The sequence below is a fragment of the Trachurus trachurus genome (assembly GCF_905171665.1).
Source record: "Trachurus trachurus genome assembly, chromosome: 4".
Lineage (NCBI taxonomy): Eukaryota > Metazoa > Chordata > Actinopteri > Carangiformes > Carangidae > Trachurus > Trachurus trachurus.
This window is the reverse complement of record NC_139898.1, coordinates 29,947,461-29,974,809: the sequence shown is the minus strand read 5'-3', so window position 1 is coordinate 29,974,809 and position 27,349 is coordinate 29,947,461. Positions and strand designations below refer to the sequence as shown.

The following is a 27,349-nucleotide window of genomic DNA, read 5'->3' as shown; positions in this document are numbered from 1 at the left end:
CACTGTTTCCAAAAATTAAAGATGATGAAACATACAGTAATAATAACAAGAAAACAAAAAATATCAAATAGCAGTGGACACAGCCCGTCCATCTATCTTTTCTTTTTTCCCTTCTTTTTCTCTTTCTCCTTCTTCTTTTTTGTAGACACTTATTTTTTTCTTCTTAGTATTCTGGTTGAGAAGAGCAGCTGCTACCTGTGTTGTAAAGATGCTGTATGAGCAACAACACTGGTCTGATATTTATCTGTGTTCGGTTTGTATTCGATCACTTTCTCTCTTTTCCACCTGCAGCGGTGGTACGATTCATCCTGTTTTTCTACCACTTAAATTAGTCTATAAACATTATTTTAAGGTTGAAAAACCACATAGTGTTGCTTTATTTAAATTATTTAATAACCTGACAAACGTTTTTCTTAAAATTAAAAGTTAGTTCATAGAGTTAGCACTGGAGTTGAAGCACCAACTTATTTATGACCTGTTTGTAAAAGTGTCTATTAGACTGTGAAAGTGGAGGTCGGGACGCTGTGGAGAAGCCTGTGTGTGTCCTGTCATCATACTAAACTAAAGGAGTTTAGTTTATTCATCGTTTTAGGGATGTCATCATTACTTGTTTTCACAATTAATCGCGGTATTAAACGCCACAATTAATTAATCGCAATTCGCAAACATTCCTAAATACTGTCACTTCCCAAAAAAGATTGTCGGAACCATATTAGCAGATGTGCGCCAAAATAAAGGTAAATGCTCAGATACTGGTACGGAACATTGAATTGGTAGGAATTTAAATGTTAGTGTGTCATTTGTTAAAAAACAAAACAAAACAAAAAATGATTAAAATAAATGTAAACATGTGGTATAGATGACAATTCATGACCTGAATATTTCAAACACTTACACTGGGGGATTAAAGCAGAAGTAAGCGGAATGTTTGTGTTAATATAAGTCTTAAATAGTTATATCTTCCGACGGGAATCACTTATATAGAGTTTTTGGTCTGAAACACGGGTCTATCAGTCACTCTGCTCTGCTGTAAGCCGAGGAGAAAACTTTCCTTGTATCCTACAACCTTTATCCAATGAGGAGAGAGAACGGCATAAAGGGGCGGTCCTCTCTGTGTGTGCAGCCAAGGGATGCGCGTGAATGTGGTGACGTAGGGACGAGGGCGGGGACTGCTAACTCCATCGGCTGACAGGAAGTTAGCCAAAACCACCAGATCACTGACTTCTGCTTGAAATCTGACATTTCAGTGAGCAGGGTTAATGTTAGAGAGCCACACCACTGTTTATCTTTCCTCCTCAGATCTCCCTCCTGGTGATGATGATGATGATGCATCGGATGACTCATCCAGCACAGAGACCTTTAGTCTTTGCTGTTATCTTATGAAACTGAGACTAGTTTTAATTGAATGAGACTCCACTGTTGTTCCCTGTGTCTAATTATCTTCTCTGCTCAACTTCATCATCATTATTTGTGTGTGTGTGTCTTTCTCCCTCTCACCTTCCTTCCTCCTCTTGTTCCTGGTTTGGTGCTTCAGTCTCAGTCCTGAGCCGCGTGGGGGAAAATTTAATGATTGCATAATTAGGGGGATTTTCTTAGCCACTTCTCCAACAAAAGTGTATATCATTAGTTACCACGGTAACCCATTGATGCCTCACTCAGATTTCCAGGAACACTGTGTGTGTGGTTTTTCATCTCAAATCCCCCCCAGCAGCAGTGTGAGCTGGCCTTACGTCTTAGTAAGACACTCCCCTCTGTGTTTGTTGGAGGAGGAGGAGGAGGAGGAGGAGGAGGAGGAGGAGGAGGAGTGGAGAGTCTTGTAGTGAATGAGTGGAGGATGATGGAGGAGAGAGAGAGAGAGAGAGATGAATGCATTCAAGACTTGTTGTGAAAGTAAAGTGGACTTTTTGGTGTGTGTGTCCTTGCATGGTTAAATTATTAAAGCACAGTTTTTATCGTCAAATTCACATTTAATTGTTTTTTTTTTTCTCATTAGCGGCAAATGCATCAGTTTTATATATAAAGCATCAAAACAAGAACTATGATGTAAGATTACAGCACATAGAAGTTGTTAAGTGTCACAGCTGAAACTTGTGTTCATTATCTACACATTTCAATCACTTTTAAATTGATCAGATTTTCCAGTTTAGAAAATGCTGGAAAATTGTCAGTGATGTTGATCATAATTTTCCAGACCAACAGTCCAAAACCCAAGAAATATAAACTAAATGATATAGAACAGACGCTGATACCAGAGATGGTTTCACAATTTAATTGATAAATCTGTTGTTTTTGTAATTGTTGTGTTACATAGGCTACTGGATGCTGATCCAAGCTGCTTCCCTGATTAATGTACTTGATTGTTATCAGGCTTCATTTTCTGGAGTATTTGTAGTGTTTTTTTAATCAGAAGCTAAAAAGTTATTTCAACAGTAAACAGTAAAGAAACTCAGATATATAACAGCATCCATAGGGATTGAGTTTTTTTTTGTGTCTCCTGCTGTAAGGAAACAACTCTGACTTGTTATTCAAAGATGATATCTCACCGACTGTGTGTGTGTGTGTGTTTTTCATGATGCAGGGCGACGACCAACAACAAGGTGAGGGAGACGGTGGCTCTGGAGCTCAGCTTCGTCAACTCCAACCTGCAGCTGCTGAAGGAGGAGCTGGAGGAGCTCAACAGCAACATGGAGGCTTACCAGACCGACAGGTACTCGGGATTCATTCACTGTTCGTCCGTATCATCAGTAATGAGATTTATGATGAGAGAAAACTTATCATTTATCTTAAAGGGATAGTTCAACATTTTGGCAAATTGGCCCATTGCCATAATCGCTATAGTCATAGCAGTAGGGTTCGTTACCTTTAATTGTTGGTGCAATAGAACGGCAGAGCAGAGCCGCGAGCTGCCTACAGTAGAGCTACGCTACAGAGACTAATGGGATTTCTTGGTTTCCCTCATCAAACTCATCAAATTCACAATCCAACAACTCCAAAACGCTCTGGTGGACAAGTTGTGACCTGCACATTCACCACGCTATGAGATAATAATGGAATCGTAAGAGACAGAGTTGTTTTCGATGCGTGTTCCTGTCCGGGGCAGTTTTTCCGCCAGCAGTCTCTGCATTTACCTCTAAAACAACTCTGTCTCGTAACGTTCTGTTATTATCTCATAGCGTGGTGAATGTGCAGCTCACAACTTGTCCACGACAGCGTTTTGGAGTTGTTGGATTGTGTATTTGATGAGTTTGATGAGGGAAACCAAGAAGTCCCATTAGCCTCTGTAGCGTAGCTCTGAGCAGCTCACAGCTCTGCTCCGCCGTTCTAAAAATAGCTTGCACCGACAATTAAAGGTAACGCACCTACTCCTAAAACTATAGAGATTATGCCAAAATGTTGAACTATTCCTTTAAGTTTAAGTCAGGTTCTTGGTTCGTCAAAGCGCTGTGTTTGTTTGAAGACTTAATTTGGGGTGGATGTGGGTTGAGAAGGTCCTCATGAGTAAAGAAACACAGGTGTGTGTGTGTGTTTGTGTGTTTAAGTGTAGTTCGTCACATCCCTGAGATTTTTCCCTGTGTAGCCGCAGGTCATTGGAGGGATAAATACCCCGATTAGAGTGTCATTAATGACCCCATGGTGCGAGTACACGTTTCTACACATTGTGAATGGGAGGAGGTGAGTGTGTGTGTCTGTGTGTGTGTGTGTCGGGGGGGTTGTGGTGTGGTGGGGTGTCGGGGCAGTAAGGGTTAATACGGGGCTTTAGCTTTGCTTATTAGCAGGATGAAGCCCTGAGCAGTGTCCCTGCTGGGTCTGAAGACAAGCAGATGGCAGCGCTGACTTGACCCTGGTTTAAACCTCCGTGTGTGTGTTGGTGTTTGTGTGTGTGTGTGTGTGTGGGTGTGTGTGTGTGTTGGTGCTGACGTAATGTTAACTAACCAGTGACAGATTACACACAAACGCAAACTATATTTGTGTCTTTTCAGTGAGGCGATCAACGTTCCCATGATCCCACTTGGTTTAAAAGAAACCAAAGAGGTGGACTTCACTGTTTCTATCCAGGTGAAAACAGAATCCAGCAGATCATATTTCACATTTATTTTTTTAAGTTTCCTTTGATTTCTTTTAGAGCAGGAAAATAAAAGGTCAACTGTAAACTGTCTTAGTGAACATTTGCCAGTATAAGACAGTTTACTGGACATTAGTTGACCTGATTTATTCAGAGAAACACAAATTAACCTCACATCCAGATATGTTTTTTTTTGCAATCTTGACAAATTATTTTCTTGAGAAACATTTCTGATAAAATATAACTTTTTATAGGTGTCAGAGCTGAACGAACATGTAGTTTTATAGCACAGTGAGGGATTTTAAAGTGATTCTAGTGGATGATTTGAAGCCTAGTGTTGTTTTGTTTTGTTTTGTTGAAAAGCCTCATACAGTCTATAGGTAAACAAAGGTTTTTTAGTTGCTGTGAAGCTGATTCATCATCGTGTCCTCTCACAGGACTTCATCTGTGAGCACTACGGAGAGGACAGCTCGCTCTACGACAAGGAGATCAAGGAGCTTATGGAGCTCAGACAGGTTAATAAAATCACTCATACAAAACAAACACTGATCTGGTGCAGCATTAGATCTGGTTTTTATTGAGTTAGATGTGGAAAATCATGACGTATTGTGTAGGAAATTTGTAGGAAAAATTGGGTGTATTATGTTGGATGTGCATAACGTGTGTGTGTGTATGTGTGTGTGTGTGTGCAGGCCATGCGCACGCCCAGTCGTAACCAGGCCGGTCTGGAGCTGCTGATGGAGTACTACAACCAGCTGTACTACCTGGACCAGCGCTTCTTCCCTCCTCACAGGAACCTCGGCATTCACTTCCACTGGTACGACTTTTACACTTTTACTTGATTAAATTATACAGAGCGTACATAAACATACAACATGAACTTCAAATACCCCACCCACCAAGGATCTCATCCATCTAGGTCCACAAAAAAAAACAGGAAAACTAAATAAGCAAATGGAAAATAAGAAAAAATAAGGATACATAGAGCCATAAAATCAAACACACAGTGCAACGCCATTAGGAAAAACCCAGCACAGATGATTACATAGTTATTGTAGAGCTAAGTAAGTGTAAGATTCAAGAGTCAAGGGCACACTGCAGATCCGCGCTTTCAAGAAAATGTAAAAAAGGCCCCAGATTTGATAGAATTCACAAAGTCTATGTTTAATTCTATAAGTCAACTTCTCTACAACTAGATAATTCCTTTAGCCAATGATTAATAGAGGGACATGATATATGTTTCCAACACAAGGCAATGAGACATTTTGAATGAACAAGGCAGAGATTAATCAATTTAATTTCATGCGATTTTAAGGAGAGATTTTCAGGATAGAGGCCTAAAATACAGAATTTAGGGGAGATAGGAATGGGTTTGGAAATTATTTGGGAAATTATACTGTATGTATTACTTCCTTCCAAAATGTTTGCATCTTCTCACATTCCCAGATGCAATGGAAGAGGGTGCCTTTATGAGTTTGACATTTCACACATGTGTCGGGAATATCTGGATTCAATTTATTCCGGTTTACTGGGGTGACATCTTTTTTATGTAATTGGGTGTACAGTATGTATGTACTTGAGTTTCATCGTGTCATTTCCTCCGTCACTCAGGTACGACTCTCTGACCGGCGTCCCGTCCTGTCAGCGCGCGTTGGCCTTCGAGAAAGGAAGCGTGTTGTTCAACATCGGCGCTCTGTACACGCAGATCGGCGCTCGGCAGGACCGCTCTGCCACCGCCGGGATAGACCGAGCTATAGATGCCTTTCAGCGAGCTGCAGGTACGGAAAAACAACACGAAAACACACACACACACACACCGCAAAGTTAAGAATCTGGAAATCTGAAATTGATTTCATCCCTTTCTTTTCAGGTGCATTTAATTACCTTAAGGAGAATTTCTCCAACGCTCCGAGTCTGGACATGAGCGGCCCGTCGCTCTGCATGCTGGTCCGACTGATGGTGGCCCAGGTGCAGGAGTGTGTGTTCGAGAGCGTTGTACTCACGACGCAGGACACACACTTCACTTCCCAGCTCCGCCTGGCTCAGGAGGCAGCACGGGTGAGAGCACGCGTTCCTGATCCGTCTGCGTCATCCCCGTTTGTAGTGTATATCCTGACGTTCTTCTCACTCTGTACGTCCCCGTTGTGTCCCGCAGGTGTCGGACGTCTACCTGCTGGTGCAGCAGACCATGACACAGCCTCTGATGAAGGACTACGTGCCGTTTTCGTGGGCGTCCATGGTTCAGGTCAAATCTGAACACTTCCGCGCTCTCTCACACTTTTACACTGCCGTCGCTCTCTGTGACCACATGTGTAAGTAGATAACAAGGCAAAGCAATGTAAAAGATACATATGTGACCTGATCCATCAAAATGAGTCACAGTGACCCAAATTTCAAAGTTGAGATTAATAAGCTTTAAAATGATACCCTAGTCAGAGTCATACATTTGATGGTTTTCAAGATGTGGCCATTTGAATTGTGATCTTTCACTCTCTTATTCCGTTCTAAAACCTGAGAAAATTGCATTTAATGTTTTTGCCAGTGACTCTGGTATCTGTTCCTGTACCACGTGATTACACGCACCCTATACAGTCCCTTGTTGTCATAGATGCACCATCCCTCATAGATGACCCTCGGAAAGCAGGGAATCTCACAATTCAGATGCTTTTTACAGCTCGTCTCTATGATAAATGGTTCAGAAGTTGTCATGTTTTGTTGATGTTTTGTAAAACATGTGCAAGCGTTGTGTCGATGCTACGTTCGGTTTAGCATCGATGCTACGCTCTGTTAGTGTCGATGCTACTCGGTTTAGCATCTGTTTCTGTATCCGTCCCTTCTTGTCATAGAGGCACCATTCAATGACCGTCGGAAAGCAGAGAATCCCGCGATTTAGATGCAGTTTACAGCTCGTCTCTATCATGAACGGTTCAGAAAATATTTCATGTTTTGCACCGCTCTTGAACCATCTTCAGAGGGTTAAAGTTGCAGGTCAACTTTAATCATCATTTATGTGCCTTTTCTCAATTATCTGGACTATGAAAATTTGGGAGATTGCTTTTGAATGTCATTGCTTTGAAATTAGGGTAAAATAATTTATTTGATTTTCTATGGGTTTTCCACATTATCAGCTGATTATCTAAAAATAGAACGTTGCGACATCTGACTCATTTTGATAGAACGGGTCACATATATATATATACATGCTGTATATTCTGTGAGTAGCTTCATATATTTGAAGTTGGTTTAACCTTGTATAACTTCTGTAGCGTCTGCTGAAGAGGAGGAAGTAGAAAAGGCTTTCCTCCAGTTCTACGTGAGCTCTCCTGCAGGACCGTCGCTCAGCCAGGTTCTACGAGACCCTGAAAAAAGACGAAAGCTCGGTGAGTTTATGAACCAGGTCCATTTTATCTGCCGTTATAAGAAAGTCAACTTTAAGGAATCCAGATTTATTTTCTGATTTTTTTATTGTTTTCAATGTAAATTCATGCAAAACAGCTGATGGAACACGTTCCCGTCGGTGGCAGTTTTTCCGCAAGTCTCGAAAACAACTCTGTCTTCAATGTCTTCTAACATTTCATTATTATCTCATAGCGTGGTCAATGTGCAGGTCACAACTTGTCCACCAGAGCGTTTTGGAGTTGTTGGATTGTGTATTTGATGAGTTTGATGAGGGAAACCAAGAAATCCCATTAGCCTCCGTAGCGTAGCTCTGAGCAGCTCACGGCTCTGCTCCGCCGTTCTAAAAACAGCTTGCACCGACAAATAAAGGTAACGAACCTACTGCTATGACTATAGGGATTATGGCAATGGGCCAATTTGCCAAAATGTTGGACTATCCCTTTAACACACACACAAATCGAATTGCAGTCAACAGAAAATGACAAAAGAAAACTAAATTACAAGCAGGTGCAGGTGATATTGGTTACTGCCACTACTCCCCCTGTGACACAAACACACACACCCACAACCTCTCCTACCGTTGACAAGGAGTAACAAGGATGCAACCTAAGTACACGCTCGCTCCCACAGTTATTTTCACATCTGGAATAAAAGCAATCTGTGCTTACATGTGTCCAGGTAAAGCTCACCTGCGGCGTGCAGTGATCAGACACGAGGAGGCGATGCGTGTCCACGGTCTGTGCAAGATCCTGAGGAAGATGGACATCCTGCAGGACGTGCTGTCTCTCGCACACAAGCGCTCTTTGGACAAGTACTCGGAGCTGGACCGGGAGGACGACTTCGATGAAACCGCCGAGGCTCCAGAGATTCAGTGTAAGACATAAACACGATGTTTCAGCGTCTAATATTCAATCTATGGTGGAAATGACAGGAAGTGATTCTTTCTATTCCACAGCTCAATCACACCAGAAACCAGACATCACTCCACCCAACTTCTCCACAGTGCAGGTTACTGACATCTTCCAAAGACTGGTATGTCCACACTGAAGACATTTAAAGGAGAAGTGCCGTTTTTTTACAACCTGGACCTTATTTCTGGCATAAAATACAGTTGTTTACTACTCACCCATATAACTATGGTGTCATTAGGAGTCCTTGGGACGATATTTAGATCCTTTCGAGAGCCGCGTATATAGTGGTAGTGCTCAGGGCACCAAGAATGCAGCCTCTAAATAACGCTAAACTGCTGCAAAACTCGTTCATTTCACTAATATTTTGTTATGATTCACTAGTGCTGTTCCCTGTTCCCTGTTATCGTCATCCGGGGTCTGTAGATTGACCTGCTAACCTCTGAACTGTCATCTCTGAGTGCCACGTGCAGCTGCAGCACGGCTCATTCACTCTGCAGCGGTTGGCTTGTTTACCTGGAATTTGCCACTGCTAGTTTTGTGCAACATGGCTGAATATTTGTCAGATTTTGAGGTTGAGATTTTCGTCCAACTGGTCGTTTTGTGGGGCAATTTGGAAATACACAAAAACGAACCATAGTGTATTAGCAGCAGTAGCAAATTCCAGGTTAAGAAGCTGACCATCGCAGAGTGGATCTGGATCTAAATATTGTCCTAATGACACCAAAGTTATATGGGTGAGGAAACAACCATATTTTATGGCAGAAATAAGGTCCAGGTTGTAAAAAAAAAACACACTTCTCCTTTAAAATATGTAAATTGTAGCACCTACTGTACTGTTACCTGAGTTACTGATGACTCTCCCGTGCTGCAGGGGCCTCTGTCCGTGTTCTGCGCCCGGGCTCGTTGGGGCCCGGTGCGACTGATCTGCCTGCAGAGGAGAGAGGGCGGACTGGGCCTCACACTCAGAGGAGACTCCCCCGTCCTGGTGGCAGGAGTCGTCCCTGGAGGCTGCGCCGCGGTAAGACAAGAGTCAGACAGATGTTACTGCAAGGAAAACATCTGCACAGCAAGAAGAAGACTAGGTCTGGAAGAAAATCCAGTTATTTACTTGAGATTATTTTGATTATTGAAAAGAAGTGAATTCACAATTTGCAAAGCATCTACACTACACACCATCCTATTTTAAGGAATTCATGTAATTTGATGCTCATTTGACGTTTGTTGTTTTCAATTTGAACGGATTTATACTAAATTAAATATTCATCTGCTCATCTGTATCTTTGAATCAAAACATTTTTCCTGTATTATCTGGAAACATTGACCTTTAATTTACCTTAAAATCAGCATGAACACAACTTTTAAGTCTTTGCGTATTGAATAGGGACGCTTTGATTGATCAACCACTCATTATCAGCATCAGTAGACATGATCACCTGTGGTTAATTCTCTGGTGTCTGAGAGAAACACTGTGTCCCACTTTGTTTTACACACCAGCATGTGAAAAACCACCAAAGCAAAACAGCCTGTTGTTGGCCAGGTTGAACTTTTACAAAGTGTATGGGGCTGATATGAAGACATGAAGATAATTGGTATCAGCAGCAAAACAAACATGATCCTCCATCCTCCTTAGTCCTAAAGCTGCAATAATTCCTGATTGATTGATTGATTGATTGATTGATTGATTGATTGATTGATTGATTGATTGATTGATTGATTGATTGATTGATTGATTGATTGATTGATTGATTGAATGAATGATTGGTTGAAATGTTTATTTTGAATATGATAAAGTAAATTAAAAAAGAGAATAAGACAAAACATTTAAACATGAGATATAGAAATACATATTCGAAAAGGAGTGAGAAGAAGTAAAACTCCCACTCCCTCTCCTTAAATAATGAATATAATTTACATATACACCTAGTACAGAAATTATACATACATACATACAGTACATATACATACAGTACATATACCTACACAAACACATATCCACATATATATACAGTACATACATACATAAATACCCACATACGCATGTATACACATACACATACCTACATACATGTCCACATAAACATCCATATGTACACACATCTCCATGCATACAAACATACATACCCATATAATATAGGGTAGGTCTAATACCAACATCCACCTTCACATTCAATAAACACAAACACACACACATATGAAAGGAAAGAAAAAAAAAATATATATATATATATATACACATATATATATATATATATATATATATATATATATATATATATATATATATATATATATATATATATATATATATATATATATATATATATATATATATAATCCAGGATTGAAAAAACCTGTATGTTTTGCTAATGATTGGTTGGATAATGTGTGCAACTGCATTATTAAATGTATGTTAATGTATATTCTCTCTCCTGTCCTCCTGTGTTGTGTGCTGTGCAGGAGGCAGGACTGAGGGAAGGAGACTACATCGTGGGCGTGGATGGAGAGGACTGTAAATGGGCCAAACACAGCGAGGTCGTCAACATGTTGAAGAGCTGCAGCGAGCGAGGGGTGGAGCTCAGCGTGGTCACGTTACACTCACACGACACACAGGTAGGAGAGTGTGTGTGTGTGTTCAGGAATGTCTGTGGCTGCTGTTGTGTGTATCCATTAGGGGTGGGATAAAAAATCGATTCACATAAATATCGCGATATCTTTTTTGACGATTTTTAAATCGATTTTTGGGGGGGAAATTTTTTTTTTTTTTTTTTAAATTTAAAAATATTGTGCAATGTGCATTTGTTAGCCTTTTTTACATACAGAGAGTACAGGTTTTGAAAAGGGTTTAAGTTCACTTTATAATGGAGTATGTTAATTTCTAGGCTCCTACAGTATTTGTGTGCAGATAAGAGAGAATCGGCAATATCGTAGAATCGCAATTTCAATCGAATCGCCATCCAAAAAATCGTAGAAGAATCGAATCGGGAGAAAAGCATATCGTCCCAGCCCTAGTATCCATGTAGTAACTGGGTCGTGTGTGTGTGTGTGTGTGTGTGTATCAGCAGGTGGAGCGGAGAGCCGTCATGCTGTCCCACTGCAGCGATAAAGAAAACGCTCGGCAGCGTCTGCTGGGCGCGGCCAAGGGCCAGAGCTCCGCCTCCCTGCTCAACTGGAACAGGAAGAAGAAGAGAGAGGGCAGCAGCAGCGGCGGCGGCGGTGGCGGGAGCGGCGGCGGCGGCGGCGTCGCCAAGAGACTAGGAAGCACTTTCAGTTTGTCGTTCGGGAGCATCAGAGACGCCGAGGCCATGTACTGAGACACGGGAGCAGAGGAGCCACTCAGGGAATCAGAGCACACGGTACGACGACGACGACGACGACTGACGCTCGCTGCTGCACCAACGACACAACCTCAACCTCCTGTGTCGGTGCAGCGCGGCAGAGGAGGCAGAGACGTCTGACTTTCAAACAAAAATCTAACAAAAATGCACAAGTTTATTGATCCTGGCACCAATATGTGTTGGCCAGTCTGGGAGCATACAGTACGAAACCTTGTAGCATGTAGCTTTTTGCTTTGTTTACCTTGGTGGAGGGAGGAGGCTGGAGCGGCCACTCAGAGGAGCAGAAACTGTGGTGATCTGTCCTGAGTCCGGAGATGTGTTCACACAGAAGGCAAAGCAAGGCAGTTTTATTTGTATAGCCCATTTTTACAAACAGTTTGTCTCAAAGAGCTTTACACAGCATCATAACAACATTCTCTGCCCTCAGACCCACGCATTGAGGGGAAACTCCATAAAAAAACCCTTTTAACACAGAAAGCAAAGGAAAACATGAAGACAGTTTAGAAACAAGATGCCCCACTACGACTCAGGCTATGTTCACATGGAAACGATCTGAACAGAAAATGCAAAAGTGACGTTGCGTTCTCACTCATCATTTCGCGTTTAGACAAGTGTTTTTGGGGTGGAAATCTGTGTGCATAAAGTGATGCAAAAGTCAGTGGAATCTGACATGTTTGTTGTTATTTTCCTGTGCTGGCGCATGCCTGTGATGAAAACGAGGAGGAGATTTTGCGTTTTCACCCTTAACATGGAGACGCAACGGCGGAGCGTTTTTAAGATTTCCACTCTGGAGGGTGGTTTCACTTTTTTTGCGTTTTCAAGCCCCCAAAACGCTGTCGCCGTCTAAACGAAAGGCACATACGATTAAATATTTTTGCCGTTTTCATCCGCAAGCGTTGTCTCCGCCCCTTTAGGAGACCAGCAGCAGCAGGTCTTGAGTCTGTTGACTCCAATGGAAGACATGAGCTCAGATTATGGTCGGTTCTTTCACCCCATAGTCACTGAAGTGTTTTTCACAAGCCACATCTCTTCTGAACATTTAGACACTAAAATGGCAAATTTCAGGAGAAAATGAACTTTGTTTCAGACCTGTCTCTGTCTCTGCAGCACACGAGATCTGCCTCAGATCTCCTAGGTTTCTTAATGCTAAATATGACTGTTAGTTGTGTACATATTCATGTTATCATGACAAAATATAAAGAGCTCACTGTCCTCTACCAGCAACTTTTATAAATCCACACACACGTTCACAACACGAGGTGGGGGCACGGGCGACCTTTGGTGTGAATTAACCTGGAGGGGGCGGGCTGGTTTAAACAGGTTCAAGACGGACAACGGCCAACAGTCATGAGTGACTCGCTGTGTGTGTGTGTGTGTGTGTATGTGTCTGCTTCATCACAGTTTTTTTGTTCAGTTACTCTGAGACAAACTGGGCTTTGTGAAGTTTGTACATTGTGTTTTAAAGCTGAGTCAGAGTGTAAACTGTGAGTCGACTCGATGACTTGAGGGGATTTTGCTTCTTGTGTGAACACATCTGAAGACGTCACTGGATCATTTCACCTGTGAAACAGAGAGCCACGAACTGTTTGAGCCCAGCACCGAGTCTTAATGATGCTTTGAGCGTGTGAACTCTGTGATCACGACAAGATTCACACTCGATCTCGACTCTGATCTGGAATTGGAAATGATGCAAACACACCTGTTGTCTTATTTCTAGCCTCAATTAAAAAAACAAAACAAACACATTATCACCAGGGCTGTCAAAGTTACGCAATATTATTAACACGTAGTGCAAATTTAATTCCTTTCTGTTATATTATTATATATTCAGCCTTTGAGCCATCATATTATTATTTGAGCATATTTTTTTTAATGCCAAATGCAATGAGGTCTTTGAGGGTTTCTGGACGATATTTGTCAGTGTTTTTGGTTCATGAATAATAAAGTAACATTTGCATGAATCAGCATAATTTGGCGATTGCTAAAAACTTGGAAAAAATAACCCTTTAAGGTGCATTTCAGAAAAAACAAGATTAATTTGCTGTTAACCGTGATTAAATATGGACACTGATATTATAATGGATTGACAGCCCCAGTTGTCACATATTAGAGCATCTCTAATATACTTTGCCTACTGGTTACACACAGAGTTTGTAATGAAAAGTTACTAAAAGCTTCTTTACTCATGATGACGTACTATAGTGTTAATGTAACAGAGGGTGAAGAAGCATCAACAAACAGCTGGAGCACGTTTCCTGTGTCTTACTTCACCCTGACGTGGTCACAGAGTCCTGGGTTTCACATCCACCGACCCAGCTGCATCTGGATCAGTTCATCCGCTGACCTCAGATCAGTGTTATTAGAGAAATATCTTCTTTTTTCTTTCTTTGTTTTTAGTTTTGTCGTTTGTGGATTTTTAAAAGCACTTCACAGGTTTTGATCTAATGTTTTGTAGTTTGAGTATTTTTTAACATTGAGCTGTTAACTTTCGTAGTTCCTGACGTGACGATTCTGAACTTAAAACACTGAAGAGTTTGTGTGTTTTGACATTAAAAATGTGACACGGGAGCGGATTGTGCAGGAAGGAAAAGCACGACGTTGGTTGGTTGGTTTGTGCGTTCGTCCACATGTTACAGTTTTTGTTGTTTTGTTTTGTATCTTATTGTGTCTTTAACGGCCTCTGAGGAGGCGGTTAGAGTCCAGCCAACGTTAGAGTCCGTAGACGAGGACGTTAGAGGAGAAATGTTTGATTCATGTTTTGATACGACTAGATTTACAAGCAGTGTTTAGTCCATATGTGTGTTTTTGTTTGCTTGTGCCATGGTGGTTCACAGTCACGAGTACGGGAAACCAGAGGTGACAAACAGGGAATCGTTCCCTCTCTGGCTTCCTGTACCCGAGTGTTTTGTCTCTGCTCTGTCTGTGTGTGTGAGAGTGAGTACGTAAATGTTTGACAAGGACGTTGTGAAGAGAAATTCATTGTTTTTTCTCTCTTTGTGTTTTTCACTGAATATCTGACCAACCGTCCCCGGCGACTCTGCCTGGGGATTTGCACAGTATTATTTTCATATATGAAAACAATAAAAGCCAGAAATCAATAATTGTGTCCATGTTTTTGAACCATAAAAGCAAAGTATCTCATTATTTGTTTTTAATGTGACTATTTGAAACCACACTGTGTATTAGGCTCATTTACAATAGTAGTTAGTAGGAATACGTTGCTGTGAGTTTGTTGACAATTAAATTAGTTTATAATCTATGTGCATAAGATAAAATCATAAAAAAAACATCTCACTGCTTTGATGGTTACCTAATACCTACAGTTAGTACGACAGTGGAAGAAGCTCCTACATTAAATATTAAATCAATTTCGGTGGCAACTGTTATAAAACTGTTAATAGTCTAATTTAATAATCTGAACAATTTTCTGATAATCTGGAGAATTAAAGCATCTTCACCTGGGAGTGGATTGAGTCTCTTCCGCCCCCTGACACATAAATGAATCAGAAGCAACTAGAGGTAAAGGTAAATATCCAAATTCAGAAGCTGCTGTTGTACAGTGCTAAAATCTCAGGTGTCATTGTATTATCTGGTTTGTTACCTGCAGAGTGAAGTCCCGGTGTCTTTCTCCAGAGTCAGAAGTTGAATGTGGGACTTTGCTGCCCTCTAGTGAAGGCATCAGTGAACTGCATGTTTCATATTTGAACTCTGGTACTGCAGCAACACCAACAACCTGTAAGTGGCAAAAATGGTGCTCAAAAATTGCCACATTATTTCAAAATGGCTGCCTTCTTGTTGCGTTAATTTCTAGATTTTGCCACATTTCATGTACGGACTGGTTTTCATGCATGGAGGTGAAACTACGGTGGCCTGGAGGCTCAATGTACAGTAATTTAAGGAAATTCATACTTTTCTACAAATTCTGAAGAAAATCTCATCAATTTGACAACACATGTTTTAAATACAAAGACAACAAAAATTCATCAGGGGACACAAAAAAGTGACACAGATAAAAACTAGGGGTGGACTGGCCATCTGGAATACTGTCCTAGTCGGCTGAAGCCTAATATGGATGGCTAGTTGTGTTTCCAATTGGCCAGTTACTGTATGAATGAATGAATTTATATTAATTTACGTGTCGTGCACCAATTAAGGCGCCCAGCCTATAAGGGCTTACAAGACACATTATCATCATATTTAGACACCAAACAAAATAATCAGAGCACAGACAAAACCAAACAAAAACAGAAACCACATGGAATTCACATAAATAATTCACTTTTTCTTTTTGACCAGGCATTTTTCATGAAAGTAGCTATAGTAAAGACTTCTTTTCTGAAGAACCATTCCAACTTTACCTCATCATCAACCCAAAACAACTCCGGTTTCACATTTTGCATTTTCTGAAACAAAAACTGCCTGGCTTCGTCATATAACGGACAATGAAACACAAAATGCAGTTCATCCTCAATTACATTTAAATTACATAATGTGCATAGTCTTTCATCCTCAGGTACTGAGTTAAACCTACCAACTTCTATTGCCAGAGGGAGAATCCCAGCCCTCAACTGGGCACATAAAGATCTCTTGGATCTATCCAATGGCAAAGTCACATAGGGTTCTGAACAATATACATTTTTTAATTGGCAATAGGTTCTGAGCTTTGGTTTAAACCAGATATCATTAGCCCATTTTTCTTTATACTCAAGAAATAACTTATGTTTCACAAAATTAACATTACAACGCAACTGTTGCTGTATGTGGCTGACTGGCCAGCAGTGGTGTAAAGTACTCAAGTACAAGTACTTAGTTACTGTACTATGATGGAGTTCAGTTAAAGGTTTAAGCCGGTTGAATGAGGAGTTTTCACATCTAAACCTGAGTCCAAAAAGTTTCTATTTGACAAAATTGAAAGAGACTTGCACCTCGACTCATTTGATTACAACGTGTAGCATGAGTCAGGACTGCACTTGGACTTCAGCGTTTTGGCATCTGCTGAAAACTCAGATTTGCACATTCAAAGATTAAATAATGGACTTTGGATTCATTGGTCATTGACAGATGCCAGAAATCCAGTTATCTGAGCTCAGATCTGTTGAGCTCTGACAGGCGTTTCCCTGATTGTTTCTAGTGAAATGTTATTTTCCAGCTTTAATTGTCCATTTACATTTTGATATTTGCCAAATTCATCTCAAAAGGTTATTCAAGTATTTATTTATTTATTTACATTTTTACATGTATTTTCTCTTCCTGCAAAACAATGTGATGTATCGTTTTATGTGCCGCCTGGATGACTCGGGGAACAACATTATTGGGGCTTTGACCAGCCATAATATGAGCTGCTATAGGTATTCATCCAGGCTGAGAAAACACTGGTCGGGTAGCCTGCTTATGAATTATGTGGAGAGTTGATAATTGATTCTCTCTCTGTGTCTGTTTTATCATGTTTGTTGTTGTTGATATGGACCGCTTATTGTGTCTGCAATAAAGATTAATAATAATAATATAATAATAATAATTTCAACACTTTTATGACTCATCATGGTGTCCAGCGCAGCAGGTGCAGGGTTAGGGTCAACATACATACATACAACACTAATGACTATCGTGGACAATCAGTCAATATCCCTGACAAATTCCTCCCCAGCTTCGTGTTTTTACATATGACATGACAAGAGCCGTTTCAGGGCATCTTTAGTAGGAAACGAAAGTCTAAACCCAGGACTCAACATTGTTTACAACTCCATAAAAGTTGAACATTAATGATTTAATGGGGCTACGCCCAAAAGAGCAGCAGATATAAAGAACTGATCATAGAGATTATACATTCAGAAAACTACTGACAACAGCTGGAAGATGAGGTACCTGTACTCAGTGACATCATTGATATTACATTTTGTTCTTTCTTTCTCTCCTTTTATTCATCTCATTTCACTCATTTTACTTTCTTCACGTCCGTCCTTTCTACTTCCACCATATCTTCCTTTTCATCTCTTATTCTGTAAACCCCTCTTTCATTCATTCCTTATTTTCTTCCCTCTCATTCATTTGTTGATACTGAATCTCTTGTTTATTCTGTCCTATTTTTACCCATGTATTACATTTCTGAATCAATTTCCATACTTATATTCCATTCCTTCTTTGTTTCCTTATTCATTTCTAATTCTATTAATCTAATTATTAAATCTCTGAATGTTTTATTTTCCTCCTTCAGTCATTAATACTTTTTTCTCCTCTTAGATTTTTCCTCTTTCATGTCTTTCACTCATCTTATATCTCTCTGTTCTGATATTTCCTAATCTCATGCATTAATTCCTTCAGTTTTTTCTTCCATGAATTAATTAATTAAATTAATAATATTCCTCCTTTTGTTCCCCACCAGTTCTGCTCAGAGTGATACACTGAAGGCCAGACTGGAGGCCCTGCAGTGCCACTTCACCTGGGGCCTCGAGCCTGAAAGGCACAAACTTTACAGTGTCAGGGACACCCTGGAAGACATTGGGACTGAGGGGGGACGTAGTTGTTTGGGTCACATTTACAACCTGCAAGGGTTCATCCATTACAAGCTGGGGTGCATCGAAGAGGCCTGGAGTTTCTTCAGCAGGGCTGCAGAGGCTTTCTGCCAGATGAGAAACTCAGACGAGGGCCCCTGGTTGGTGGTGAACTATGGAAACAAGGCTTGGCTGCACTACCACCAGGGAGAACGAGCTGAGAGCCAGGCTTGCTTGTCAAAGGTTGACGAGCTAATGAACAAGTATCCATCTCCATCGCGGGATGAGCTCCATCCAGAGATCTACGCTGAAAAAGGCTGGACTCTGATGAAGTTTGGCCCAGACGACAGGTTGCTGGCTGAAGATTGCTTCCAGAGAGCCATCAAGATGCAGCCGGACATGGTGGAGTGGCAGACCAGCCATGTGATGACGCTAGATAGGAGCGACAACTTAGAGCAGATGGAAATTGCCATGCAACAGGACCCAGAGAACCTGTACCTCGCTGCTCTGTACCTTCAAGCTTGTGCTATAAATGGTCAGAGAGTTGAAGGTGAAGCCCGTGAGCTGGCCACAAAGGTTTTGAAAAACCCGGTTAGCAACCACAGTGGTATTGGACCATTACTGAAGGTCTACAGAAACTATATATCAAAGGATAAGGCTATTAATTTGGTAGAGGAGGCAATGAAAGGACACCCAGAGAATCGTTACCTGAAGAGGTGTGCTACAATCTGCTACTCAGTCAGGATCTTATCCAACAGCGACAGTCCCCTGAACAGCACGATCGACAGAGCGATCACTCTCCACAGAGAAGTGATTTCTCTTTACCCTGATACTTCGCTTAGGAAATATATATTACTTGCAAACATTTGTGCAAAATCACACCACAACCAAGCTGAGGCTGACCAGATATACAAGAAGCTGCTACAAAGTGTTTCTGATCTAGAACCTAAAGGGGCTCAGATGCTCTACAATTGCTATGCAAAGCATTTGCATTACATCCATAATATGGGCTACGAAGCCATAAGATACCACATGAAGGCAGCAAAGATACCGGCCCAATCTTACTTCCGTGACAACAGCATCAGTACTCTGCGGAGGATTGAAGAAAAAGGGAGAAACCGAATGTGTAGAGAAATTGAGGATTTTCTTGCAACTCTGCAACTCTAAGAGCCGATAATGAAGAGGAACATGTTATAGCTCAGTTTCACAAACCACCAGTTGGCCTCCAAAGGTTTTAACGTCAATCTGAAGACCCTCAATTTAGAGAAAGATAAACACATTGAAAGAATAATATAATTATCTTGAAGTGATTATCACCTTTTGAACACAATGATGTGACTAAACCAAATCTTTCTGTGAGCAATTAATAATTATGTTTTAATATTAATAACTCTTAAAACTGTTTTTTTTTTTAATTGTACTAAACTGTATATTTAATGTTGTTTAAACCTCTGCTGTACATTGAGCTTAAATAATATTGTATCTGTAATGTTTTGTGTGTGCAAATCAAATCAAGAGCTCATAAACTGACTGCAGTGAGCAGGTTCAGTAATAATAAAACAATAATAAAACACACCCAGCCACTGTTTTTTTCATTTAAAACAAATATGAGATGTCACAGATAAAAGAAAAACAGATGTCACATTGAGAGGACAGGCGTGACACACAACCGACCTGCTGAAGAGCTACATTTGATTTTAAAATAACTTATCTTTAAGCAAATGTGAATATCAGACTTTAAAAGATACCAATTTCTATCTGTGTCTGAGGAGCTGCAACCTTTTATGATTGTCCGAGGATGTTTAGACTCTTAAAAAGACAATTTACTTTTCCAGTGCAGTTTCATAATAAACCTGGGTTATCTTTTAAAGCCAACACTTCCTCATACGACAAAACTGTGCAACATCTGACAATTTTTCTTTATTTTTATCAGTGCATCAAATCACAGGACACACTGACTGCAGTAAAATATCTTCTCCATTCACAGTTAAGAGACAAAAACCCCACCTGTCCCTGTCTCCATAAGGTAGTGTGTTACACAGATCTGTGTGTGGTCAGTGGAGGAGAAAACAGGAAAGCTTTGGTGATCATGTAACGGTTAATACTGACTGATATGATGATGATGATGATATTTCTTATATTACAGCTTTAGAAATTAATACAATTTAAGGATTCCGGGTTTTGAAGATGATTTATTAAATGTCAAATGGGTTTTGTGGTGAAGCTCTTGGACTAACAAAGTCCCTCTGATCCAGTCTGATAATCAAGTGTTGTGCATTGTGTAACTGAACTAAAATCTCAGATGTCATTGTATTATCTGTTTTGTTACCTGCAGAGTGAAGTCCCTGTACCACTTAGTGTTTCTCTGGAGTCAGTCTGATTTTCTAAAACCATTTTCTGCTCAAGTTGAATGTGTGACTTTGCTGCCCTCTAGTGAAGGCATCAGTGAACTGCATGTTTTATATGAGCTCTGGTACTGCAGCAACATCAACAACCTGTTAGTGGCAAAAAATGGTGCTAAAAAATTGCCACATTATTTCAAAATGGCTGCCTTCCTGTTGCGTTAAGAGCAGGGGCGCAAGAGGCTATTTTTGTAGATTTTGCCACATTTCATGTACCGACTGGTCTTCATGCATGTAGGTGAAACTACGGTGGCCTGGATGCTCAAAGGACAGAAACTTAACGAAATTCATACTACAAATGCTCTACAAATTCAGAAAAACATCTCATCAATTTGACAACACATGTTTTAAATACAAACACAGCAAAAATGCATCAGGGGACACAAAAAAGTGACGTACTAAGCTAAAAACTAAGCAGGGGTGGACTGGCAATCTGGAATACTGATGGTCTGAGGCCTAATATGGACGGCTAGTTATGTGGCCAATTGGCCAGTTTCTGTATGTGGCTGACTGGCCAACAGTGGTGTAAAGTAGGAGTTACTTTGATGGAGAAACTGATGGTCTGCCATGAGTTCAGTGAAAGGTTTAGGCTGGTTGAGTGAGGAGTTTTCACATCTAGACCTGAGTCCAAAAAGTTTCTATTTGACGAAATTGAAAGGGGTTTGCAGCTCACAACGTGTAGCATGAGTCAGGACTGCACTTGGACTTCAGTGTTTTGACTTTTGGTTAGCAACAGCTGAAAACTCAGATTGGCACGTTCAAAGATTAGATAATGGACTTTGGATTCATTGGTCATTGATTCAGGGCGTCAGAAACCCAATGCATGTTGATATTTGCCAAATTCATCTCAAAAAGTTATTTAAGTTTTTTGTTGTTGTTGCATTTTTACATTAAAATCCATGTATTTTCTCTTCCTGGAAAACAATTTAAACAGCTTTATGACTCTTCAACAAATTCCTCCCCAGCTTCTTGTTTTTACCAGATAGCCTATATATGACATGACAGGAACCGTTTCAGGGCATCTTTAGTGGGAAACGAAAGTCTAAACCCAGGACTCAACATACCATTGTTTACAACTCCATAAAAGTTGAACATTAATAATTTAATGGGGCAGCAGATATAAAGAGCTGATCATAGAGGGTTATACATTCAGAAAACTATTGACAACAGCTGGAAGATGAGGTTTGTTGCTGCTTCTTCGTACCTGTACTCAGTGACATCATGAATAATTTCTTTCTTTCTTTCTATCTGTCTTTCTTTCTTTCCATTTCCTCCCTTCTCTCTTTTATTCCCCTTATTTTCTCATTTTACTCTCTTCATGTCCTTGATTTCTACTTCTACTATATCTTCCCTTTTTTTCTCTTATTCTGTAAACCCCCTATTTCATTAATTCCTTATTTCCTTCCCTATCATTCATTTGTTGATACTGAATCTCTTGTTTCTTCTGTCTGTACTATTTTTACCCATGTATTACATTTCTTAATCAGTTTCTATACTTGTATTCCATTCCTTCTTTGTTTCCTTATTCATTTCTAATATTATTAAATCTTTAAATGTTTTATTTTCCGCCTAATACTTTTTTCTCCTCTTGACTTTTTCATCTTTCGTGTCTTCCACTCTTCTTTACTGTTGTACTTCTCTGTTCTGATATTTCCTCATTAATTCCTTCCTTTATTCATCCATGAATGAATGAATTAAATAAATAATATTCCTCCTTTTGTTCTCCACCAGTTCACTGAAGGCCAGACTGGAGGCCCTGCAGTGCCACTTCACCTGGGGCCTGGAGCCTGAAGGGTACAGACTTTACAGGCTCAGGGACACTCTGGAAAACATTGGGACTGAGGGGGGACGTAGTTGGTTGGGTCACATTTACAACCTGCAAGGGTTCACCCATTACAAGCTGGGGTGCATCGAACAGGCCTGGAGTTTCTTCAGCAGGGCTGCAGAGGCTTTCTGCCAGATGAGAAACTCAGACAAGGGCTCCTGGTTGGTGGTGAACTATGGAAACAAGGCTTGGCTGCACTACCACCAGGGAGAACGAGCTGAGAGCCAGGCTTGTTTGTCAAAGGTTGACGAGCTAATGAACAAGTATCCATCTCCATCACAGGATGAGCTCCACCCAGAGATCTACGCTGAAAAAGGCTGGACTCTGATGAAGTTTGGCCCAGACAACAGGCTGCAGGCTGAAGATTGCTTCCAGAGAGCCATCAGGATGCAGCCGGACATGGTGGAGTGGCAGACCAGCCATGTGATGACGCTAGTAGATAGGAGCGACAACTTAGAGCAGATGGAAATTGCCATGCAACAGGACCCAGAGAACCTGTACCTCGCTGCTCTGTACCTTGAAGCTTGTGCCATGAATGGTCAGAGAGTTGAAGATGAAGCCCGTGAGCTGGCCACAAAGGTTTTGAGAAACCCGGTTAGCAGCTACAGTGGTATCGAACCATTACTGAAGGTCTACAGAAACTACATATCTAGGGATGAGGCTATTAAATTGGCAGAGGAGGCAATGAGAGAACACCCAGAGAATCGTTACCTGAAGAGGCGTGCTGCAGTCTGCTACAAAATCAGGATCTTCAACAGCGACAGTCCCCCGATGAACAGCACGATCGACAGAGCGATCACTCTGCACAGAGAAGTGATTTCTCTTTACCCTGATATTTCGCTTAAAAGAGAAATATTCCTTGCAAACATTTGTGCAAAATCAAACCACAACCAAGCTGAGGCTGACCAGATATACAAGACGCTGCTACAAAGTGTTTCTGATCTAGAACCTAAAGGGGCTCAGATGCTCTACAATTACTATGCAAAGTATTTGCAATTCGTCCATAATAGGGCCTACGACTCCATAAGATACCACATGAAGGTAGCAAAGATAGCAACCCAATCTTTCTTCCGTGACAACAGCATCAGTACTCTGCGGAGGATTGAAGAAAGAGGGAGAAACCGAATGTGTGGAGAAATCAGGGATTTTCTTGCAACTTTGCAACTCTAAGAGCCGATAATTAAGAGGAACATGTTATAGCTCAGTTTCACAAACCACCAGTTGGCCTCCAAAGGTTTTAACGTCAATCTGAAGACCCTCAATTAAGAGAATGAGAAAAACATTGAAAGAATAAAAATTATCTTGAAGTGATCATCACCTTTTGAACACAATCAATGTTGTGACTAAACCAAATCTTTCTGTGAGCAATTAAAAACTACATTTTAATATGAATAAGTCTTAAAACTGATATAAACTGATTTTGTAATTTTACTAAACTGTATATTTAATTTTGTTTAAACCTCTGCTGTTCATTGAGCTTAAATTGTATTTGTAATGTTTTGTGTGAGCCAATATCAAACCAAGAGCTTATGAACTGACTGCACTGCAATGAGCAGGTAGTTCAATAATAATAAAACAATAATAAAACACACCCACCCACTGACTCCTTTGGGGTGACTTCTATTTTTACTGGAGTAACTTTTGGTATCTGTACTTTAACTCAAGTATTGTTTTGTCAAGTACTTTCTACAACTTCTAGCCAATCGGCACAACCCATCAACACATCCCATTGGTTAATTTTAATTCAGTCAGGGACTGTCAATCACCCAGTTGCTGGATGGGCTTGGCTAATGACAATATCACAACAAGGCTAATTAGCAAGCCAGATCTCAAGTAACAACAAGTATAAACAACTGCTGAAATGTGTTGTGCGCTGGTCTTGGCCAAAAATGCTGGCCCATCCCTGCTGCCCAGTGACACAAAAACATTACAACAACTTATTCACATCACATGAACTCATTTAGTCAGACATTTTTATCCAGAGTGATTCAAGAGTGAGGGGGTATGCCTTCAGTTTCAGAATATGATTGAGGTGACCATGGATGGATCACCAGTGGGGGCTCCATGAATATTGTAGTGATACTATTGAAGGCCAGGACCAAGAACTGGCTGGTGTACTGGGCCAAGTGAGAAACACCAGGGATTCTTGTAACTTTGATACTGTGATGGAGAAATGTATGGTCTGTGATCACCAGTAGTTCAGTTACAAAGGTTTGGGCTAGTCGAACGAGGAGTTCATATGTCGTTTTCACACCCAGACCTGAGTCCAATAACTTTCTATTTGACAAAATTGAAAGAGGCTTGCAGCTTTATTGTGATCACAACGTGTGTCATGAGTCAGGACTGCACTTTAGTGCTTTGACTTTTGCTATGCAAAGGCTGAAACCTCAGATTGGCACATTATGACCCTATGATTCAGACTCTAAGTTTAGACCGTGCGTGGACTTTGTATTGATTGAAACCCAATTACCTGAGCTCATACCTGTTGAGCTCTGTCCTTTTTTTGTGGGACAGGTGTGTCCCTGAATGTTTCTAAACAAAAGAAGCTATTTTCCTGCATTAATTATTGATTTACATGTTGATATTTGCCAAATTCATGTCAAGAAGTTATTAATCTGAGTATTTTTACATTAAAATCCATGTGTTTTCTCTTCCCGCAAAAAAAATTCAACTGTTTTTTGACTCATCCCGGTGTCCAGCGCAGCAGCAGGTAGATTAGATATATTTAGATTTTATTGTCTTTTTCAGGATAATTGTTTCCATACAGCCATGAGAAATACATCGCTTTACAAACATGACACAGACGTGTATCCTCAACCATACCTGTACATTCCCACATTTACATACCAACAAAATCCTGCACCCTACATACAGTAGGGTGAGTGTACCTATTAAGCCCACCAAATCTGCTTTTCAGCCATTTTTAATATATACCACCCCAATTTAAGTGAAAACATTTTAGTTCAAATGATAGTCTAATGTCTAATTTGAAGTGTCAATCATTCATTTATACCAATTTTTAATGTTTTTATTGTTTAATTTGTCAAAATATACCAAAAATCTGGTATGGGCTTAATGGGTACTTAATGTACCCTTTAAGTCCATGGGTGTTCCAAATAAGCCCACTTCATGATCTGTTGATAAATACATATATATATATTTAAAAATCTTAAAAATCCAAAGTTATTCTATTAAAATATGTAATCTCTTAGCTCTCAATAGCTATTTTCATTTTGTCTCCACTCCTCTCCTTGGCCCTGTAAATGGCATTTGAAATAGGCATGATCGGCCTATTTGATGTGTTGTCAACACAGAAAAAGCTAAACTTACAACATGTCTTCTTTGCAATGTAGCCAAAAAACTATTCATGAACAAAATAAAAATTAGAATGGAAATTACTCTTCAGTACTTATGCTTTCAATATCTGTTGTCATTTTGTCTGTATCTCTATCCTACATTATACAATTGGCATTTACATTTGGCCAAATTTTCTGGTCCAGCCAGCTGGTTGAAAGTGTTTTTATCTAGATTTCTGAAGACCCAATGACTGAGAGAAAGACAGTTTCCTGGTTCAATACTATTTTAAGGATAATAAATGAATCAATTTCAGTATTTACAACTAAACAAATAACTTTTTAAACATAAAACCACAGCTGAAATAGAAACAATTAATAAAATGAATGAATTGGCCCATGCAATATCACTAATATTTAAATTTGGGTATTTAATTATCTGAATTATGAAGCTGATTGATTAGGTGAGGTCAAACTTAGGCAGGAAAATGGTTCAAAAGTCAAAAGGAAGAAACTCTCCATTGAAACACAGCCAGTGGGCTTAATGGGAGCAGGTGGGCTTAAAGGGAACATCAGTGAATTATTGGTTAAAAATCAGAATATTTTTATTCTACACACATGACATTTAAAAACAACTACATGACATGAATCTATATAAGCTGCACTAACATAACATGAAAAGTATTAATTGATCATGTATTTAAGTAATTAGCTATACTCATTTACATCTGCCCTAAATGGTGTGATTTTTTTGCTACTGTCCCCTTTAAGCCCACCTGGTAAAAATGTTAATTAAAAAATAAATAAAGATAAATATTCATATGTATTATCAATTTAACAATATAATAGGATATTCTGCATACAAAAATGTAAACTATCCATGTTTATCATGCTTTATGTCATGGCAATGAACAATGCTATGCAGTGGCTGCATAGATGCAGCATGTGGGCTGTTTGCTAGCATGCTAAAATGCATATTTTGAATTTAAAAAAAAAACTATTTCTAATTCTAGTAAAATTCTAACACATGTTTTATTTAAAGCACTAATCTCTTAAATTTTGGTAACAAATGAGTACTTAGCTAAAGTCGGAGTAGAAATATGGAATAAATATTGTTTTTTCAGGGCATCAAAATCACTGAAGTTTTTTTGCAACTTCTTCGGGAGCAGCAGGCACATGTCACACATATGCTTCGATAACTCAAGATTGACAAATCTGATTTGCTTAGAATAAAAAGAATAATTTATGTAACAAGCTGCTTCATTGGAAGAACCATGAACCAGCAAAAATGGTGATGTAGTTTTTTTTTTATTTGACTCAGAAGTCACAAGTGCGCTTATATGGTACATGGGCTTAATAGGAGCACTTACCCTATATACTGTACATTTCCCCACATTTTCATATCCACATACTGTATATATATTCACATATCCAGGTGAAGAGCGCGGCTGTCAACAGTCGCACAGTCAGTACTCAACATACAATACATACAACACTATGACTAGCGTAGTCATCGGTCAATATCCCTGACAAGTTCCTCCCCAGCTTCCTGTTTTTACCAGACATCTGACATGAGAGTCATTTCAGGGCATCTTTAGTGGGAAACGTAAGTCTAAACCAACATACCATT

The 27,349-nt window shown here is 40.0% G+C and overlaps 3 protein-coding genes across 3 annotated transcripts in view; all 3 read left to right on the top strand.

Annotated features, from left to right (window-relative positions):
• rhpn1 (rhophilin, Rho GTPase binding protein 1) overlaps positions 1–11,684 on the top strand; it is a gene marked incomplete at both ends in the record, with an annotated part of 32,762 nt that extends 21,078 nt beyond the window's left edge. Inside the window, 13 exons of the mRNA XM_083970926.1 lie at positions 2,579–2,707; positions 3,981–4,056; positions 4,501–4,578; positions 4,756–4,880; positions 5,675–5,841; positions 5,934–6,121; positions 6,219–6,375; positions 7,330–7,443; positions 8,141–8,335; positions 8,418–8,494; positions 9,245–9,391; positions 10,831–10,983; positions 11,436–11,684. Of these exons, the coding sequence (XP_083827052.1) occupies positions 2,579–2,707; positions 3,981–4,056; positions 4,501–4,578; positions 4,756–4,880; positions 5,675–5,841; positions 5,934–6,121; positions 6,219–6,375; positions 7,330–7,443; positions 8,141–8,335; positions 8,418–8,494; positions 9,245–9,391; positions 10,831–10,983; positions 11,436–11,684 (1,855 nt within the window). The remainder of the gene's footprint in view (positions 1–2,578; positions 2,708–3,980; positions 4,057–4,500; positions 4,579–4,755; positions 4,881–5,674; positions 5,842–5,933; positions 6,122–6,218; positions 6,376–7,329; positions 7,444–8,140; positions 8,336–8,417; positions 8,495–9,244; positions 9,392–10,830; positions 10,984–11,435) is intronic.
• A 5,880-nt stretch (positions 11,685–17,564) lies between these two features.
• Positions 17,565–19,366, top strand: LOC310985351 (interferon-induced protein with tetratricopeptide repeats 5-like; the record flags this gene model as incomplete). Its single annotated transcript, XM_083970925.1, has 2 exons — positions 17,565–17,569; positions 18,091–19,366. 2 exons carry the CDS (start codon positions 17,565–17,567, stop codon positions 19,364–19,366), a joined length of 1,281 nt encoding a protein of 426 aa, XP_083827051.1.
• Positions 19,367–21,778: 2,412 nt separating this feature from the next.
• LOC310985350 (interferon-induced protein with tetratricopeptide repeats 1-like) lies at positions 21,779–23,596 on the top strand (the record flags this gene model as incomplete). The annotated part of the gene is made up of 2 exons (XM_083970924.1): positions 21,779–21,783; positions 22,333–23,596. 2 exons carry the CDS (start codon positions 21,779–21,781, stop codon positions 23,594–23,596), a joined length of 1,269 nt encoding a protein of 422 aa, XP_083827050.1.
• Positions 23,597–27,349: the final 3,753 nt, after the last annotated feature.